Source organism: Hemitrygon akajei, chromosome 20, assembly GCF_048418815.1.
Source record: "Hemitrygon akajei chromosome 20, sHemAka1.3, whole genome shotgun sequence".
Lineage (NCBI taxonomy): Eukaryota > Metazoa > Chordata > Chondrichthyes > Myliobatiformes > Dasyatidae > Hemitrygon > Hemitrygon akajei.
The window spans coordinates 41,048,931-41,070,326 of NC_133143.1; the positions used below are offsets into that span (position 1 = coordinate 41,048,931).

The window sequence follows — 21,396 nt, forward strand, 5'->3', positions numbered from 1 at the left end:
GAAGCAGGATAGGGGAGGTCAGTTAAATAAGTGGATAGCTGATGGAAGGAGTCAGGTGGGGAATAAAATACTGCACATTCTGCTGCTAATACAATTTAACACTTGGATTTCCTGTTTGCTCTGCCTGGCTTCCTGTCTCACAATTTTCTGTCACACTTAACCAAACACAAACTTATCCCACAATATTTCTTTCCGTGACCTTTGAAAATAGACAGATAATTTGGAACGTATATTGCAATCTCCAAAAGTTGATCAGATTCCACTATTTTTAAATATTTTTCTACACCACTTATTGTGACGTAGGCGGGTAGAGCGTTCCTTATCTGAACTGCTTGGGACCAGAGGTGTTTCAGGTTTCAGAATGTTTTAGATTTTGGAATATTTAAAGATATATGGGGCTCACCATCATTTCCGACTCTGAATTTATATGCTACCAGTAAGTTGACATTGTCCATCACACATATATACTGATTCAGCCTGTTAGATTTTCATTAGTGATGATCTTCGTAAATTCAGCAATGAATTCCTCTGCTGATTCATGATCAACAGATACCTGATCACTACAAATCTTTAAAAATTTAATGCAGTGCCTTTGCATAAATTTCTGAAACCAGCCAGCTGAATGTTCACAATTACCTTCAATTTTCAGTTTGTTGTGACAGATCTTTGCTAGTTTCATGATCACGTACCATTAAGCAGCACATGTTCTCTCCGACACTGACAAATCCACTCTTTCAATACATGGGCAAGATCTTCATTTTTCACTTTATGCAGAGTTTTTCTACTTTTCATTAACTTCTGTTCATTACATATGCGAGGTTACTTCTCAGAACTGTCTGTGGTACACAGAGACCTGCACATCAGACAGACAGACATACTTTATTGATCCCGAGGGAAATTGGGTTTCGTTACAGTTGCACCAACCAAGAACAGAGTAGAAATAAGCAAAATAAAACCAGAAATAATTAAATAATAATAAGTAAATAATGCTTCTTTCCAACTGTGATAAGACTGCTGAACAGATCCTGACCCGGATCTGGGCCGTACCTTCCAAATATCTGGACCTGACTTGCACTACCATATTTTCTCTTTTCTATTTTCTAATTATGATTTATAATTTCAATTTTTATTATATTTACTTCAATTTGTACTTCAGGGGAGCGTGAAGTGCAGAAACAAATATCACTCTGATGATTGTACATGCTAGTATCAATTGTTTGGTGACAATAAAGTATTTGTATTTGTATTTCTATGCCAAGTGGTAATAAGTCCAGGACCAGCCTATTGAGGGAGGAGTTGTAAAGTTTGATGGCCACAGGTAGGAATGACTTCCTATGATGCTCAGTGTTGCATCTCGGTGGAATGAGTCTCTGGCTGAACGTACTCCTGTGCCTAACCAGTACATTACGGAGTGGATGGGAGACATTGTCCAAGATGGCATGCAACTTGGGCAGCATCCTCTTTTCAGACACCACCGTCAGAGAGTCCAGTTCCACCCCCACAACATCACTGGCCTTACGAATGAGTTTGTTGATTCTGTTGGTGTCTGCTACCCTCAGCCTGCTGCCCCAGCACACAACAGCAAACATGATAGCACTGGCCACCATAGACTCATAGAACATCCTCAGCATCGTCCGGCAGATGTTAAAGGACCTCAGTCTCCTCAGGAAATAGAGATGGCTCAGACCCTTCTTGTAGACAGGGAATCGCCTGGGAATTTCACAGTGCCTTGTGGAATTTTCAATTTGGAACGTAATGTCAGTGCTCAAAAAAATTTCAGATTTCGGAGGTTTTCAGATTTTTGATCGGGGTACTCATCCTGTAGTATTTTTTATGCATTGCAGTGTACTGCTTTTGCAAATTTCACTACATATGTCAGTGATTATAAACCGAATTCTTGAAGTCATCCAGTCCATAGACTTGAGACCAGGCTGCAGTATTAGGGTTGACTCCATCATCTACTATCCATATATTAGAAGCTCCCCCCCACCACCCCACCAAACCTGTTTGAGGCATTAATACGAATGCTTTATCAGACCACATAATTGGACACAAACTCTCCCATGGAATCATTTTGATTTATTCCCATTGCCCTTGCCACTATTTATCCCTCATGCTGTGTTAGGATATCTCATTGTTATTTGTGCCAATTTGTTGCATCTAAGTTGGCTGCCGACATCATAAAATGTCGTACTTCAGAAGTGTCTCAGTCGACGCAATGCACCATGGTGACCTGAGCTTGTGTTAGTAACTAGATTTATTTCCGTTTTATTGAGTTGTTTTCCTTTCTTCACAGAAGAAAATAACACCACAGTCCCAACAATCAATGACTTACACATCCCTGAACTCCATCCCACTTGTGATTTTTGATTGAACAGCAACTCTCAGAAGCTTACAAAAACAATCACAATTACTAGGAGTTTTAGAACTTACTAAGTACAAGGGTAAGTACTAAGTACTTCATAATGATTTTAAAGGGACATTATCTGTAGTTGTATCACAATGGTGATTCAAGCCATTAACAATATGAGTGTTATACTAATCCGCATTGCAAGTTCAAGAATGGGAATATATATTTTTATATCACCAGTGAATGATTAAGAAAAGGATATTGATGTGAAGATGATTTTAGGAGATGTATCTCTTTTCAATAAAATGATAAATTTCAGATCTGACTCGACATCATGAGTGAGGAACACTAAACACCAGAATACTACAGCCCAGTACAGGCCCTTCAGCCCTTGATGTTGTGCCGAACCATATATTTCTTTTAAAAAAGTACTAAACCCACACTACCCCGTAACCATCTATTTTTCTTTCATCCACATGCCTGTCCAAGAGGCTCTTAAATACCCCTAATGTTTTAGCCTCCACCACCATTCCTGCAAGTCATTCCAGGCACCTACAACCCTCTGTGTAAAAAACTTACCCCTGATGTTCCCCTAAACTTCCCTCCCTTAACTTTGTACACATGCCCACCAATATTGTCTATTGTCACCTTGGGGAAAACAAAACTTAAACCTAGTTGTGCAGTAATGTAAACTGATTCTTTATGTCACCATAATTTTACATAATCCTTATTTCTTTATTGAGATATTAATATTGCCCTAACATAACCAGTTACATTCTTGAACAAATGAAAATATTAACGTTTGAAGTTTTTTTGTATTTAATTTTTTTATCATTAACAATTTTAAGAGCGCAGGTAGAAAATTACCATTTTCTAATTAAATAAACAATTGCTATTGTCAGTCTGAAATATAAAATAAAAACAATGGTGCTGACTATATCTCCCGTTAATTAAGTTTTACTTATTAGTTTACTGCATCAACTCCAACACGTTGTGCTCACTGAAAAAGCTTAGTTTGTTTTGCTTTTCTCTTACGAATGTAAATTGTTACAACAAACACTACTTGCCTTCGTAAAACTCTTCAAACCACTTACGTTAGTAGAATGTACCAACTATATAATCAATGCATTCTACTAAAGTAAAGAAGTGCACTAAACAATTCTCTGTAAGTCAGCTAGCGTCATCGATTCCAATGTTTTGTTTTTATTCAGGAAATTGCACATGACTTGCTGACAATACTTCCGGGTTCCCCTGCGCTTGCAAAAGGCTACATGAATTGTTGCGTGTGTTATTTGTAGTATGTACAAGTGAGCATCTCGCTAATCAACTAACATTAAAAATATTTTCCTAATCATTTTAACTAATTACGCAGACAATTCGTACGAGATAAAATTCAATACAGGGACAGGTAGAGCATGAAAAATATGGGAAGCGGCGAGTGAGTTTTCAGTAGTGCTGAAGGCACTCAAATGGCGCGGTATCAGACCAGGCAGTCGGCTGTGCAGTGTCCTGTATGTTCGCAAGAAATGGAGGGTTTTGAGATCAATTCCCACCTGGACCACTGTCTCGGTCTCGGCACGAAGACGGCGACAGGTAGCTCTAGAGAGGAGAGCGTGGGATGCGGCGGCCAAGGGGAACCCGGCTGCAAGAAAGCACGTTTGTCCCCGGCGCCGGGTAATGGAATGTCGTCCGGTAGCGGGCGCGTGGCCGCTGCCAGGTCCCCGGCGCCGGGTAATGGAATGTCGCCCGGTAGCGGGCGCGAGGCCGCTGCCAGGTCCCCGGCGCCGGGTAATGGAATGTCGTCCGGTAGCGGGCGCGAGGCCGCTGCCAGGTCCCCGGCGCCGGGTAATGGAATGTCGTCCGGTAGCGGGCGCGAGGCCGCTGCCAGGTCCCCGGCGCCGGGTAATGGAATGTCGTCTGGTAGCGGGCGCGAGGCCGCTGCCAGGTCCCCGGCGCTGGGTAATAGGAAGCAGGCCGGGAGCCGGCGCGCGACCGACGGGGCGCCACTCGTCAGCCGGCGCGAGGACCAGCCTCCGGTCTTCGCACTCTTTCAGAAAGCGCCAAGGCCACCAATTCCAGCAGCCGCTTCTTCACCCAGGACGACTGTGCCGGAGAGCACTGCTGTCCCCTCTGCCGCACCTCCACAGCCCGCCGTTATCATCTCGGACGCGAGTCGGGAAGATCGGAGGAAACTGGTGTCGTTAAAGGAACTTGAAGCAATGCCACTGGCGGAAATCATGAGACCCTGTGTTTTAGCAGAGATTATCGGCCAAAGTAAAGTTTTGGGAGAAAACACGCTTCTGAGGACTCTGCTGGAATCCTATGAAATCCCATCCATAATTTTGTGGGGCCCTCCAGGATGTGGGAAAGTAAGTACGTTGGAGAAATCTGCCACAGCAAATTCCTGTTGCCCCAACTGTATTCTTGACTATATGTGCCCAGCATTCCATTTGCACATCCCTCTTTTTACTAAATTTTGCTCACACTTGCCCATAAACTCCCCTGAGTTTTGTTTTGTAGGACTTGATTTGCAGTAGACAGTTGACTGCAGGATATAGAAGGAAACAAAAATTGGGTCTGGGAGCGCTTAAAAATTTTTCCCATATAAATTAATGGTAATTGCTTCTTCACTTTTCGCCATTTCGGCTTGCAAACGGTTTCATAGGAATGCTTTACCTTCAGATAGAAGGGGAAACCTGTATAAGAAAAGGTTAAGCAAATTAGGATTTTATTCCCTGGAATGCAGGAGAATGAGGAAATTTTATAGAAGTGTACAAAATTATGACCCGTACAGATAAGGAGAATGCCTGAAAGCTTTTTCCCCTCAAGTAGGGTGAGACTTGAACTAGATATCATAGGTTTAGGGTGAAAGGTGAAGTATCTAAGGAGAATCAGGGGAAGACTGGGTTGAATTGTTCTCTGATCTTGGCAATTCATTTGCAAATGTTTCATCACCAAATAAGGATACATCATCAATGTGCTGATAATTTCCATTTTGGGAAGCTTCTTCACTCAGGGTGATATAAGTGTGGAAAGAACTGGCAGTGGAAGTGGGGTTAGTTGTAACATTTAAGGGAAATTAGGATAGGTGCATAGATGGGAGAGTTTTGGAGGGATGTGATCCAGGTGCAGGAAGATGGAATTAGCCAGATTATCAGGAAAGTTGCTGGCATGGTTGGAGTGTTGGCTGATTGGTAGGAGGCAGTGAGTGGGAATAAAATGATCCTTTTCTGTTGGCTGCCAGTGACCAATGGTGTTCTGCAGAGATCGGTGTTGGGGCCGCTTCTTTTTAAGCTGTATATCAGTGATTTAAATGATAGAATAGCTGGCTTTGTTGCCAAGTTTGCAGATGATACAAAGATGGGTGGAGGGACAGGTAATTTTGAAAACGGAGACTGCAGAAGGATTTAGACAGATTAGAAGAATGGGCAAGGAAGTGGCAAATAAAATACAATGATGGAAAATGCATCTTCATAGACTTTGGTAGTAGAAATAAATGTGCGGACTAGTTTCTAAACTGGTGCGGTAGTGGCATCAGCGCCAGACTTTGGAGTGAAGGCTCCCGAGTTCGAATCCAGCCGGCCCCCTTGCACACTTTCCATCCGTGCTGGGTTGAGCGTTGAGCTAGCAACTCGGCCTCGTAAAAACAAGAAAGCCTACTAAAAAAAAAAATGCCATCACGACGGCGTCCCGATGACTCCACTCGGAGTTAAGGGCTTTCTTCTTCTTCTTTCTATTTTCTAATCGAAGAAAATTCAGGAATCTGAGATGCAGAGGGATCTGGGAGTTCTTGTGCAGAACACTTTAAAGGTTAACTTGCAGGTTGAGTTGGTGGTGAGCAAGACAAGTGCAATGTTAGTATTCGTTTCAAGGGATCTAGAATACAAGAGCAGGGATGTGATGCTGAGGTTTTATAAAGTACTGGTGAGGCCTCAGCTTGAGTATTGTGAACAATTTTGGGCTCCTCATCAAAGAAAAGATGTGCTGACATTGGAGAGGGTTCAGAGGAGGTTCACAAGAATGATACTGAAAATGAAAGGGTTAGCATATGAGGAACATTTGATGGCTCTGGGTCTGTACTCTCTTGAATTTAGAAGGATGAGGGGGTATCTCATTGAAACCTTTTGAATGTTGAAAGGCCTAGACAGAGTAGATGTGGAAAGGATGTTTCCCATGGTGGGAGAGTCTAGGACAAGAGGGCACAGCCTCAAGAAAGAGGGGCATCCATTTAAAACAGATTTGGAGAAATTTCTTTAGTCAGAAGGTGGTGATTTTGTGGAACTTGTGGCCATAGGCCGCTGTGGAGGCCAGGTCATTGGGTGTATTTAAGGCAGAGCTTAATAGGATCTTGATTGGACACAGCATCAGAGATTATGGGGAGAAGGCCGGGGAGTGGGACTGAGGAGGGGAGAAAAGGATCAGCCATGATTGAATGATGGAGCAGACTCACTGGGCCAAATGGCCTAATTCTGTTCCTATGTCTTATGGACTAAGTTGTTCTGTGCTGTCGTACTCTTTAACTCCGACCTATTCAAAATGGAGAGTTAGCACCTTCAACAGGATCTAAACAGTTGTCCTCATTGGGAAATTCATTAATGCGGTCAGGGAGGTCTTAAATTGAATTCACAAGAGACTAGGCATCAGCATAGTGTCAGAGAAAAGTGTAATGTGAAAAATGGTGGAGGGGTGAGTTAAAATGAAGTAGCGGTTATAAATTGGGGGGGGGGGGGGGTAACTTGAATGGATTCAGAAAGAATTGACCAGGATAACATGGAGAAAGAAGTAGGAGAAGTTTATTTTTCTGACAGAAGAGTGGGAGACAGCAGTTCTCCCTTGAGCTTGTGGCATGGATATTACTTTATTTTGTACATTCTTGGATGCTACTTGACTTGCTGAATTCCTCCATCATTCTGTGTGTGTTGATTTTAGTAAGTTCAGATTGGCAACAACATCTCCTCCACAAACTCCCTCAGCATAGGTGTACCACAAGGCTGTGTACTTAGACCCCTACTCTACTCACTTAATACTTATGACTGTGAGGCTAAGCATTGCTCCAATGCCATATTTAAGTTTACCAATGACACCACTATCGTTGACTGAATCAAGGGTGGTGATGAATTGGTATAGAGGAGCAACATTGAAAATCTGGCTGAGTGGTGCCACAGCAACCTCTCACTCAATGTTAGCAAGACCAGGGAGCTAACTATTGACTTCAGAAGGAGGAAACCAGAGGTCCATGAGCCGGTCCTTATTAGGGGACCAGAGTTGGAGAGGGCCGGAAACGTTAAATTCCTCAGTGTTATCATTTCAGAGGATTTGTCCTGGGTCCAGCATGCAAGTGCTATTTCAAAGTTCAAAAACTCAATGTAGATTTATTATCAGAGTACATAGATGTCACCAAATACAACCCTGAGTTTCTTTTTCTGTGGGCATACTTAGCAGATCTATAGAACAGTAACTAAACAGGATCTGAAACCTGTAAACATCACAAACTGTAAACTGTAACAAACTGCAAATGCAAATACTAAATAGCAAAAAATAATGCGCATGAATTAACAAGATAAAAGAGTCCTTAAATGAGTGTAGTTACCCCTTTTGTTCAAGAGCCTGATGGTTGAGGGGTAGTAACTGTTCTTAAACCTGGTGGTGTGAGTCTTGAGACCCCTGTACCTTCTACCTGATGGCAGCAGTGAGAAAAGAGTATGGCCTGAGTAGTGAATATCTTTGATAGACGCTGCTTTTCCACGGCAATGTGTTCAATGGTTGGGAGGGTTTTACACTTGACATACTGGGCTGAATCCACTATCTTTTGAAGGAGTTTCCACTCAAAGGCATTGGTGTTCCCATACCAGGCTGTAATGCAGCCAGTCAGCACACTTTCCACCACACATTGAAAGAAGTTTGCCAAGGTTTTTGATGACATACTGACCCTCCAAACTCCTGAGGACGAAGAGGCGCTGTTATACTTTCTGTTTCTCGCTGTTATGTTTATATGATTGATGCAGGGCAGGTTCTCTGTGATAATGACACTCAGAAATTTAAAGTTACTGGCTCTCCCCATTTCTGATCCTCTGATGATTACTGGCTCATCGACCTCTGCTTTCTCTCTCCTGGAGTCTACAGTCAGTTCCTTGGTCTTACTGACATTGAGTGAGAGGTTGTTGTTATTACATCACTCAACAAAGTTTTCAGTCTCCCTCCTGTATGCTGATTCATTACCATCTTTGATATGGCCCAGAACAGTGGTGTCATCAGCAAACTTGTACGTATATGGTTTTTGAGCTATACTTGGCCATACAGTCATAGGTGTAAAGCAGGTAGAGCAGGAGGCTAAGCACACAGCTCTGTGGTGCTTCTGTGCTGATGGAGATTTTGGAGGAGATATTTTTGCCAATCCAAACTGTCTGGGGTCTACAAGAGAGGAGATCCAGGATCCAATTCCACAATGGGGTACTGAGGCCCAGGCCTTGGGTTTTACTGATTAGTTTTGTGGCGATGATGGTATTAAATGCCAAGCTGTAATTGATAAAGAGCATCCTGTTATATGTGTCTTTGCTGTCCAGATGTTTCTGGGTTGAGAGAAGAGCCAACAAGGTAGCATCTGTTGCTTCAGTAGGCGAATTGGAGTGGATCCAAGTTGCCACTCGACAGTAGCTGATATGCTTCAACACTAGCCTCTAAAAACACTTCATCACTGTGAATGTAAGTGCCACTAGGTGATAGTCATTTAGACAGTCTTAATAAGGTCCAAGAAAGTTTTGAAGAAAGCACGGTAGCACCTCTACTTTATTAGAAGTTTGCGAATATACCGCATGGCATCTAAAATTTTGACAAGCTTCTCTAGGTGTGCGGTGTAGATTATATTGACTGGTTGCATCACGGCCTCGTATGGAAACACCAATGCTCTTGTATGGAAAAGTTTACAATAACTAGTAGATACAGCCTGCTTTAATATATATATATATATTTGTACAGTGATCGTCTACTCATTGGATGTGGTCTTTTGTTGATTCAATTGTGCTTCTTGTATTTACTGTGATTGTTACTTGTTGTTCCTCTCCATGCCTTGTGGCGCATTGAGTGGTAAACTTCCCATTTCTTTAGCATTGTACTTGTTTTATTACAAGGCTGAGTTGCTCACTCGACGCTCAACCCAGCATGGATGGGAAGTGTGCAAGGAGCCAGCTAGATTCGAAACTGGGACCACTCGCCTTGCAGTGTGGTCCTTATGCCACAATGCCGCTGGCTAGTAGTGATTGCCTGCTAGAAAATGAATGTCAGGGTTGTGTATAGTAACAAGGTGTGGTTAACAGTGTGGGGGATAGTAATAGGCTATATAGAAAGCTGTAGAATGATTTAATAGGCTGGCCTAGGCAAATGAAATACAATAAAGAGAGATGTAAATTGATGCGTGATGGCAGAAAAAGCTCAAGGAAACCTTATAGGCTAACTGGCAGAGCTTCCAAGTGTTTACAGGAATAGAGGACCTCATTATACATGTCCTTGAAAGTGGCAGTGCCTTTGAGACTGTAAAACATATGGAACCCTGGAACTCATTCACAGTAGTCCACAATACCGTGTTAAAAGAAGTTATGCTGAACTGGTTTCACACTCCTCTTTCTTAGGCATTTCTTTCAGGTTGAGGATAACTTGCTTCAACTGCTAGTTTATAGGTTCTGAAGTGGCTGATGAGGAAATGTGAAGACTTCAGACTCCTTTTGTTTGGGGTGTTAGTGAGGGTATGGCTAGAGTAATGCACATAGTTTTGGTTTCCCTTCTTAAAGAAAAAAGTATTCAGTGGCATTGGAAGCAGTTGTCCAATCAAGACCGGCTAAACAGCTTGGGTCTGTATTCTTCGGAGTTTAGAAGAAAGAGGGGTGATCTTGCACGGGATTCCAAGGGGTTATTTCACAAGTGGAAGAGTCTTGAAAGAGAGTGTATAGAGGATATAGTTTCAAGATAATGGCTGATCATTTAAACTGAGGCATATAGAAATTCCTTCCTGAAGAAGATCAGAATTAGGTTTAGTATCACCGATGTGTCATGAAATTTGTTGTTTTGTGCAGCAGTGAAGTGCAATACATATTAATAAGAAAAACATAAATTACAGTAATTTAAATAAGTTGTTCAAAAAGAGAGCAAAAACAAAAAAAATAGTGAGGTAGTGTACATGGATTCATTGTCCATTCAGAAATCTGATGACTGAGGAGAAGAAGTTGTTCATAAAACATTAGTTTTGTGTTGTTAGGCTTCTGTACCTCCTCTTTGATGGTAGTAATGAGAAGAGGGCATGTTCTGAGTGATGTGGATCATTAGTGATGGATGCAGCCTTTTTAAGGCATCGCCTTTTGAAGATGTCATTGATGGTGGGGAGTCTAGTGCCCATGATAGAGCTGACTGAGTTAGCATCTTTCTGTTGTGTTTTCTGATCCTATAAAGGGCCCCTCCATTCCATATGGTGATGCAACCAGTTAGAACGCTCTCCACGGTACATCTGAGGAAATTTGCACTAGTCTTTGGTGACGTACCACGTCTTCTCAAACTCTTAATGAGATATAGCCGTTGTGTGGTGGTAATTGCATCAGTGTGTCAATATGTTTGGCCCAGGATAGATCCTCCGAGATGTTGACACCTGGAAACTGAAACTGCTTATCCTTTGTCCTGCTGATCCCTCAATGAGGACTGGTGCCTGTTCCCTCGACTTCCTGAAGTCCACAATCAATTCCTTGGTCTTACTGATAATGTCACCACTCAACCAGTTGATCTATCTCACTCTTGTACACTGGTCATCAGCAAATTTATAGACAGTGTTTTAGCTGTGTCCAGCCACACGGTCACAGGTGTAGAGAGAGTAGAACAGTGGGAAAAGCAGACATCTTTGAGGTGTGCCAGTGTTGATTGTCAGTGAGGAGGAGATGTGGTCTCTCAATGAGGAAGTCAAGGATCCAGTTGCGGAGGGAGGTACAGAGGCCCAGTTTTGGAGCTTGTTGATTAGAACTAAAGGTATGATGATCTTGAATGCTGAGCTGTAATGAATAAACAGCAGCCTTGTGTAGGTATTGCTGTTGTTCAGGTGATCCAAGGCTAAACTGTAATCCACTTAGACTGCCTCTGCTGTAGACCTATTGTGGCAATATGCAGATTGCAGTGGGTCCAGGTCCTTACTTAGGCAGGTGTTGATTCTTGTCATGGCAAACCCATGAAATAGAATCAGATTTAATATTAACAGCGTATGCCGTGAAATTTGTTATGCAAGAGCAGTACATTGCAATACATAATAAAAACTGATTTACAGTAAATGTGTGTTTATATATTTTCTGATGGCAGAGGGGAAGAAGCTGATCCTGAATCATTGACTATGGTAGCAATGAACACCATATGCCATTTTTCTGCTCAAATTTCCAACTGATTAATATGTTACTATATCATTTGAAAGCTTTATTCACTGTCCTCTAGTTTTCATGTCATCCATTAGTTTTCTCTACAATCTTTGATCAAGGGAGGATGTGAGCCAGGACCAGATAGTTTGCTGTGGAATGGAGTCAAGAACAGATTGTGCTGAGGAGTTCTTGAGTGTTCGTTCCAGCAGACAGTGTGGTGGGAGGCAGGGTATCTGGGTTGTAGGTGGTTTTGACTGCAGATATCACAATTGGAAATTACTGGATCTCCAAGTCACTTTCATAAACCCTTAGAGTCATTTCATTTCCCTTGAGTTGTGGTGATGGTTCTGGTCTGAGAACACCATTAGTTCCTGCATCTCCCGTTCGTCTCTTCAGACCAGCCTTTGTGTTTTCAGGTAGAGAAGTCAACAATCTTTCACAGGATGCTATTTCTGGTGGATAATCCAGATACCGTGGATCCATTTGGCTTAGAGTTATTAAGTTGTTTTTGAGGAGCTTCCTGAGAGGAGCTGTCTTTTATTGAGGTCTTCACCTCTAATTTCCATTTTGCCAGTCAGGTTGTGTCTATGGAGAGGGGATGAACAGTCGGCTTTTTGGGAAGAGAGCCTTCAGCAGGACTCTGATGCTTCTTGACCTGCTGAGGTGCTCCAGCATTTTGAGTTTGTGCCTCTGGATTTCCAGCACCTGCAGAATGTTTTATTTTCAATGTTCTTGCTGTCATTGTTTTGGAGCAAGACTGACGTATGTAAAGTAGTATTAAAGAGGTGATAAGTTCTATAGTCAACTCTTTTATTTCTCAGTTACATCCACCAGACTTGGTATACGAGGCTCCTTAGGAAATAGTATTTACAGAGTTTGGGGAAGAAGGGTAGAGAGAGGGATTGACAGGGTTACTCTGTCAAGAGCTGGCATACCCTCTTGGTGGTTAATGGCCACCTTCTGCACCATTAGCAATACTTTGTTTCTCGAAAAGTTTTTTTAAAAATCCTGACACACTGAGTGCCTTCTTTTCTAACCAAGTATGGGATGAAGTGCTTCAGAGATATGAAAATGATCTTCTAATAAGTGATGTACAGTTTGGGTTTTAATATTTGCTGAGCTGAGAATATGTGAGAAAAAAATTGGTCAAGTAGACAGTATAATCTACCACTGCCTTTTCTACTATGCTGCCATCTTCCCCTTTGATGTGTTAATATTTTCAGTTCCATTCAGCACATCAGTGTTGTTTCTTTGTACTGTACTTCTATTTCCTTGATTTTTATGCTTCTCTTTTAATGTAAATATAAAGTCTGCTATTTATTAATCAACAAATTTGAAATGAGTAAGCAAATTCTGTAGTTTCTGTGTTTTTGACTCAATAAAATAGATTAGATATTTAAGCAGCAAAAAATCTATCAAAGCCATCTTTTAAATTATAATCTGACGGAATACAATATTTGCAAGATGGAGGTAGCATATTTAACACCATTCTTTCTGTTAACATGCTCATCAAAAAATCAGTGATGGGAAAGAATTCGAAAGCTGTCTTTAGTTACACTTAAAGTATTCTGCTTTCTGAAATCTTGCGATACTGCAACCTAATGCTAAACATAATTAATTTGTGAATAATACTCTAGTTTCAGTGAAATAACAATAGAAAGGATGCCTGACCTGCAGAGAGAAAAGCATAATCAATGTCTATAACCATATATGTGATTTAACAACAGAAAAATCTGCAAATATTCATTATGTCAGTATTACAAACTGCAGTATTTTTATAGGCATTTATTGAATAACCTTCTTTGTTTAAAAGAAGTAATTTAGTCACAGCCTGGATATCCCCCTATAATTGTAAGGAAGCTCTAAACTCCTGCACAAATGCAGAAGTCTCAGTAGCTCTGAAATGTTTTGACTGCAGGCACCTACCCGTAAAATCTACACTATTCCAGATCTGGACTGGATTCCTTACTCCATTGTGGGCCTGGGCTCAGATCTAAATAGCTGAGTAAGAATGGCAGATTTCTTCTTTTTAAGGCAATCTGATGGTTTCATTGTTGCCATTACCAAGACGTTCTTTTGATCTCGGATTTAACCAATTATTGAATTTTAATTTTAATTTGCGTCTCTAAAATCCAGATGTCCAGATACTGATGCAGTTAACCACTGTGTTTCTCTATCTGTTGTTTCGTGCAATATGAACAGAATGACACTGCACTTCCCAGAGAAATCTGATCTTTGATTATTTTTAAAATGTAGTGCAATATAACACACCTTGTGCTGCAGTTTCAGATCCAGTGTGGACAGCATCACTTCGCCCAAGACACAAGTTATGTAAATGTTATTTTCATTTAGTTCATGAGTGTTAACGTTGTTTCTCCCTGTACCCAGGTTAAATTATGGTTGCACTGTTCTACAGTCTGACAACTGATCCATTTGGTTACAATCAGTCATTAGATGTGCTACATAATTCATCGTGTTTGCATACCGTAATTCAGCACCTCATCTGTACTGCTACAATTTATATGCATATCTACTTATCCTTCATTCTAATATAGCTTAGCTCTGTTTATTTCTTAAATAAACCAAAGGTTTCAAGGCAAACTTTATAATCTATTTGACCTACAGTGCTTTTGTTATATACGAAGCTCGATTGGAAATGTGTATCAGGTGCAACAGCAGCTGCCAGGTCAGTGACAATGTGGCTGACTCAGTAGGTCAATAGGTACGTTTAATGTCAGAAAAAACATCTACGAAAACAGAGGAGTGCACCAAAGAATGAATGACGGTTAAATGTTAGAACCCCAAAGTCCCCCCCCCCCCACAAGCAGCAGCAAAACAACGCCCACCCCACCAGCAAAAAAGCATCGGCACCCCACCCCCAGCAAACACTCAAGCGTGCAGCAAAGCATCAGTAAAGACACAGACTTGCAGTATTCCAAAGACTAACTGTTCGCCCAGTAATTTGATATACCACTGGTTCTCTGTCCCTTCCTAATAAGGGAAAAAGAGTGGTCCCCGTTTCACTCTGACACTCAGCAGGGAAGGGTAAAATCAAACAGAGCAATATTGATAAGATAATCAATAGTTAAAGGGACAGACAGACAGGAAACTCTGTGGCTGGGAAAAAGTCAGAATCCAGTGTAATATCACCGGCATATGCAGTGAAATTTGTTGTTTTGCGGCAGCATTATATATGATGGTGGAGGGGAAGAAGCTGTTCCTCAAGTGTTGTATGTGTGGCTTGGGCACCTTTACCTCCTCCTTGATGGTAACAGTGAGTGAGAAGAGGGCATGTATAGTTTGGATGGGGATCCCTAATGATGGATGCTGCCTTTTTGAAAGTGTCCTTGATGTTGCAGAGGCTAGTGCTCATGATGGACCTGACTGAGTTTACAACTTTCTACAGTATTTTTAATCCTGTGCAGTTTGCCACCTGCCCCCCCCTCCCAATAACAGGTGGTAATGCAACCTGTTAGAATGCTCTCCATGGTACATCTGTGGAAATTTGTGAGAGTCTCCTCAAACTCCTGACAAAGTATAGCCACTGTTGTGCCACCTTTATCATTGCATCAATATGTTGGGCTCAGGATAGATCTTTTGACACCCTGGAACTTGAAAACTGTCACTCAACGAGGACTGGTGTGTGTTACCCTGACTTCGCCTTTCTGAAGTCCACAATCAGTTCCTTGGTCTTACTGACATTGAGTGCAAGGATGTGTTGTGACGTCACTCAACTAGCTAATCCATCTCACACTATGCATCCTCATCACCATCTGAAATTCTGCCAGCAATAGTTGTATCATTGGCAAATTTAGATGCTGTTTGAGCGGTGCCTAGCTACGTAGATGTCGGAGTAGAGAGAGTAGAGCATCGGACTAAGCATGCATCCTTGAGGTGCACCACTGTAGACTTTCAGCGAGGAGGAGGTGTTATTTCCGATTCGCAGTCTGTGTGGTTTCCCAGTGAGGAAGTCAAGGATCCTGTTGCAGAGGTTGGTCCAGAGGCCAAGGTTTTGGAGTTTGTTGATTAAAACTGTGGGCATGATTGTGTTGAATGTTGAGCTTTACTTTTTAAACAGCAACCTGACATAGGTATTGCTATTGTCCAGGTGATCTAAGGCCAAGTGGAGAGTCAGTGAGATTCTATCCGCACTTGATCTGTTATGATGATAGGCAAATTGCAGCAGGTCCAAGTCCTAGGCAAGAGTTGATTCTGGCCATGTCCAACCTCTCAATGATCTTCATCACAGTGGATATGAGTACAATTGGGTGATAGCCATTAAGTCAACTCACCCTGCTCTTCTTGGGCAGTGGTATGATTGTTGCCCTTTTGAAGCAGGTGGGAGTCTCCGACAGCAGCAGTGAGAGATTGAAGATGTCGTTGAACACTCCCATCAGTTGGTTGGCACTGTTTTTCAATGCTCTACCAGGTACACCATTAGGGCCTGATGCCTTCTGAGGGTTCACCCTATTGAAGGATGTTCGGAGACAGAGATGACAGGGTCACCAGATGCTGCAGGGATTCGCACAGGAATAATTTTAGTCTCTGTTTCAAAGCGTGCATAAAAGGCATTGAGCTCATCTGGGAGAAGCATCACAGCCATTCCTGATATTAGGTTTCACTTTGTAGGAAGTAATGGCCTGCAAACCCTGCTGGAGCTGATGTGCATCTGATTCTGTCTCTAACTTAAGTCAGAATTCTTTTTTTTTTGCTCTTAAAATACCCCTCCATAAGGTCATACCTGGACTTTTATAGTTCTGGATCACTGGTCTTGAATGCCACAGATCTAGCCTTTCAGTAGATTGAGTCTCCTGGTCCATCCATGGCTTTTAGTTTGGGTATGTTGGGTACAGCATGTTATCAAAGGCACACACACAGTTCAAGTTGGTGAGGACTGTTGCCTGTTCATTCAGATTCACAGATGAATCCCTGTATATTGTCCAGTCCAGCCATTCAAAGCTGTCCTGTAAGCACCACCTCCCTTGACCATATCTTTTAGGTCCTCACCACTGGTGCTGTGGTCTTTAGTCTCTGCCAATGTACCAGGAGTAGAAATACAGCCTGTTTTATCAGACTTTCCAAAGTGTGGATGTGGGATGGTAGTTCATGGGTGATACGTTCATGGTAGTTGTTCAGAAACTTCTTCAAGCTGGCCTGGTGGATATCCACTGCAGTGATAGGGAAGAGATCCTTGTCTGCTGTTTCATGACCGCTGATCTCAGTTCCTAGCCTGACATCGACCAGAGGTGGAATGTACACTGCTACCAGAATGTTTGCCAAAAACTCCCTCGGCTGATAAAATGTACGACTTGTAACCGCTGGATTTTTAGGGTCAGGTGAGCAGGATTGAGACAAAACTACCACGTATGTGCAATCTTGCCTGAGGTCTACAATTATATTTTCCAGAGACTGTACATTTTCCAGAAGATAGTTAGAAGTTAGGGTCTAAGCCTCTGCATTTCAGTCATACCTGCAGACCAGCTCGTCTTTCACGCTTCCCTTTCCTTAAAGGGGAACTGTACTTACGACCCAAGTCTGTTGTCTGGAATACCAATAGATTTTTAAAAACATCTTAAAATGATGTTGCTTACTAAGTACCCATGACCGTAGAAAGGGAGAAAATGTCCTGTGCAATGAATATAGGGAATATGGGAAGAGGCTGTAAAGCAGGTAGTCATTTCTGGATTACCCCTGGCACCATATGCTAATCGAGGCAGGAATGAAAAAATAGAACAAATTAATATGTGGCTGAACAACTGGTGCAGAGGGAAGAATTTCAGGTTCTTGGATCATTGAAATCTCTTCGGGGCAGAAGTGAACTGCACAAGAGGGATTGGTTGCACCTTAACAGGATGGGGACCAATATTTTGGCTGGGAAGTTTGCTAGTGCTACCCCGGAGGGTTTTATACTAGTTTGGCAATGGGGCAGATGGGTAGAAGTGCATGTATTTTAATGCCTGAGGTATTATGATTAAAGGTGATGAATCCAGAGCATGGATCAGTGCATGGAATTATGATGTGATTGTAGCAGAGATGTGGTTGATTGAAGGACAGATATGGCTGTTGCTTGTTCTATGATTTTGATGTTTTAGAAAAGATAAAGGAGAAGGTAAAAGTTGGTTGGGGGGTGTTGTTGCACTATTAATTGGAGACTATATCACAGGGACATATTGGACAGCCTATCCACTGACTATATGGGTAGAACTGAAAAATAAGGAAGGTGCAAACACTCTGAAGAAATCACACCAGCAGCTCCACTTTGTTAAGAATTGGAGGAGATTAGGTATGTCACAAAGACTTGCAAATTTCTACAGATGCAGAGTAGAAAACATTTTGACTGGTTGTCTCACTGTCTGGTAAGAATGCCTCAATATGCAGGATCAGAGGAGGCTGCAGAGGGTTATAGACCCTCAGAGACACAACCCTCCTCACCATTGAGGACATCCTTAAGCGGCAGTGCTTTAAGAGTGCAGCATTCATCATTAAGGACTCTCACCATCCAGTTCATGGCCTCTTTTCATTACAGCCATTGAAGAGGAGACACTGGAGCCTTTTTCCCTCAGCTATCAATTAATGAATGGCACGTGAACCCATGAACACGACTTCACTACCTTTTGCACTATTTATTTATTGCAACTTCAGTAATTTTTATGTCTTACACTGAACTGGTGCCACAAAACACCAAACTTCACAATATATGGCAGTGATAACAAATCTGATTCTATTTTTCATCTTATTTATATACCTTGCTGTTGCCAACTGTTAAGAGTTGTCATACATTGTATATACACCAGTGAGTATAATAAAGTGCGATGTGATAAGGGAGAGGGCTACCATAAAATTGATTACAGCTAATGGCTGGCAAGATTTATTGGTCTTGCATTTCTAATTTAGGTTCTGTATTTATAGGTTTGCGGCATGAACTTGGTAGTTTTGCCAGTGATGAATATATTTGAAGAATAAACAATCTGCTGGAGGAAACCAGTGGGTCAAGCAGCATCTGTGGGAGGAAAGAAAATGTTGACATTTTGGGTCTAAATCCTGCATTAGGACTTAAAAGTTTGGGCCCAAAACATTGATAATTCCTTTGCCCCCTTTCAATGCTGCTTGATGCTGTTTGTTGCTCAAGATTCCAACAGAACTGGCTTGCCCACAGAAGGCAAAGAGTGGTTGTAGAGGGGTCATATTCTGCTTGGAGGTCAGTGACCAGTGGTGTGCCTCAGGGATCTGTTCTGGGACCCCTACTCTTCATGATTTTTATAAATGACCTGAATGAGGAAGTGGAGGGATTGGTTAGTAAATTTGCTGATGACACAAAGGTTGGAGGTGTTGTGGATAGTATGGAAGGCTGTCAGAGGTTACAGCCGGACATTGATAGGATGCAAAACTGGGCTGAGAAGTGGCAGATGGAGTTCAACCCAGATAAGTGTGAGGTGGTTCATTTTGGTAGGTCAAATATGATGACAGAATATAATATTAATGGTAAGACTCTTGGTAGTGTGGAGGATCAGAGGGAACTTAGGGTCCAAGTCCATAGGACAGTTAAAGCTGCTGCGCGGGTTGACTCTGGTTAAGCATACGGTGTATTGGCCTTCGTCAATTGTGGGATTGAGTTTAGGAGCTGAGAGGTAATGTTGCAGCTATATAGGACCCTGGTCAGATCCCACTTGGAGTACTGTACTCAGTTCTGCTCGCCTCACTACAGGAAGGACGTGGAAGCCATAGAAAGGGTGTAGAGGAGATTTACAAGGATGTTGCCTGGATTGGGGAGCATGCCTTATGAGAATAGGTTGAGTGAACTCGGCCTTTTCTCCTTGGAGTGACAGAGGATGAGAGTGACCTGATAGAGGTGTATAAGATGATGAGGGGCATTGAACGTGTGGATAGTCAGAGGCTTTTTCCCAGGGCTGAAATGGCTAGCACAAGCGGGTATAGTTTTAAGGTGCTTGGAAGTAGGTACAGAGGAGATGTCAGGGGTAAGTTTTTTACATAGAGAGTGGTGAGTGCGTGGAATGGGCTGCCGGCGACGGTGGTGGAGGTGGATACGATAGGGTCTTTTAAGAGACACCTGGACAGGTACATGGAGCTCAGAAAATTAGAGGGCTTTGGGTAACCCTAGGTAATATTTAAGGCAAGGATATATTCGGCACAGCTTTGTGTGCCGAAGGGCCTGTAATGTACTGTATGTTTCTATCTGCAGACTCTTGTGTCTCTGGTGGACCCAAATGGGGAATTGCATCTGACAGTATAGATAGTTTATAACATTGACAATTGAGCCATGGTATATTGATATTAAAACAGTTATAACTAACATGCAAGGTGCCAAAAAAAACATCTGACTGCTTTATACTAAAATTGAAATAGGTTAATACATTTCAGTATCACTTCATAATATTGTAGTTTTGTTTATACTATTAATTTCCATAACCTATTGATAGTCTAATCATTGGGTGGGGGATAAGAATAGATTAGGAGTTTTGTGACAGATGGATATGTATACATTTGATAGGGTAACTGTCCTTGTTCTTGCAGGAGCTTCCTGTGATCCCTGCATATGCATTAGTATATGAAAGGATGCACAAACTGTTAAAATAGCTGTTTTATTGAAGGTCTATCAGTTCATGTTCACAGGCTAGTTCTCCTTGAATGCAGGTGACCTTTCATTTGTAAAACTGGTTGTGTTCTTTTCATTCATTTATTTACTTCCTGTCAGAATAAATGAATGAGTGGTATGTGTGGCCATTTGAGAGTCAACCACGTGATGGATCAGGAGTTGTTTGTTGGCCAGCACAAGATGGCAGGTTTCACTAGATTGCCCTGAAGGACATCTGTGAACCAAATATGCCTTACAACAATCTGGTGGCTTTGGAGCCATCATCATTTATGTGTGCAAACACGAGGAAATCTACAGATGCTGGAAATTCAAACAACACACACAAAATGCTGGTGGAACACAGCAGGCCAGACAGCATCTATAAGGAGAAGCACTGTCAATGTTTTGGGCCGAGACCCGCAATGCTTCTCCTTATAGATGCTGCCTGGCCTGCTGTGTTCCAACATTTGTGTGTTTTTTTAATAAAAATTTTCCAGGTCATTAATTGAACTTAATTCTACAGCTGCCATTGTAGAATCTCTGGGATTTTTAGTTTTGGCCCCTTGATTACCAGTTCGTTCATTTAACTCCTATAATGAAACCTCAGCACCTCAATTGAATTCGCTTAATCTGCAAAGTCTGATTTATTAGAGCAGATTGTCACTTTGTTAACCATGTCTAAAGTTAACATTGCCCATTATAGAAACCACATGATTTTAATTTCCAATGTCTTCAAGCATTGGCTGTACACTGTACTGTATATCACTTGAATAAAGCAAAGTATTTAATTTTGTCTAAAATTGATCAGCAGTAAAATCATTACATCCTACATGTTCTGAATTGTTGCGCCTGGTAGATTACACATTTAAAATGTTGCATTCATTTCATGTCTCTTATCAGTCTGGCTTTGACAACTATCACCACTTAAATTGCAAAGGTCAGTTTGCAGTTCTCCAGAGGGGAAAAAAAAACTTGGTTGGTGGTGATGGCAAAGGGGCACTACAAGGGCATGATATCATAATGATAATATTAATGACTTAGCAATCCACAGAATTAGAGTAGTAATTTTGAAT

General features: G+C 41.8%; 2 protein-coding genes across 4 annotated transcripts in view; one reads left to right on the top strand and one right to left on the bottom strand.

Annotated features, from left to right (window-relative positions):
• Nucleotides 1–21,396, bottom strand: part of mylk4b (myosin light chain kinase family, member 4b) — a 189,944-nt gene that overhangs the window by 159,504 nt on the left and 9,044 nt on the right. The window contains exon 2 of one of the 3 annotated variants that reach the window (XM_073024205.1): nt 690–853. The exons of 1 other annotated variant lie outside the window; for it this stretch is intronic. The gene's annotated coding sequence lies outside the window, so the exon portion shown is untranslated. Of the gene's footprint in view, nt 1–636; nt 854–21,396 lie in introns of those variants that run through there. One more of the 3 variants, XM_073024206.1, reaches the window with a different exon arrangement.
• wrnip1 (WRN helicase interacting protein 1) overlaps nt 3,316–21,396 on the top strand; it is a 59,382-nt gene continuing 41,301 nt past the window's right edge. The window contains exon 1 of the mRNA XM_073024207.1: nt 3,316–4,719. Coding sequence (XP_072880308.1) covers nt 3,820–4,719 — 900 coding nt within the window. The 5' untranslated portion in view covers nt 3,316–3,819. The remainder of the gene's footprint in view (nt 4,720–21,396) is intronic.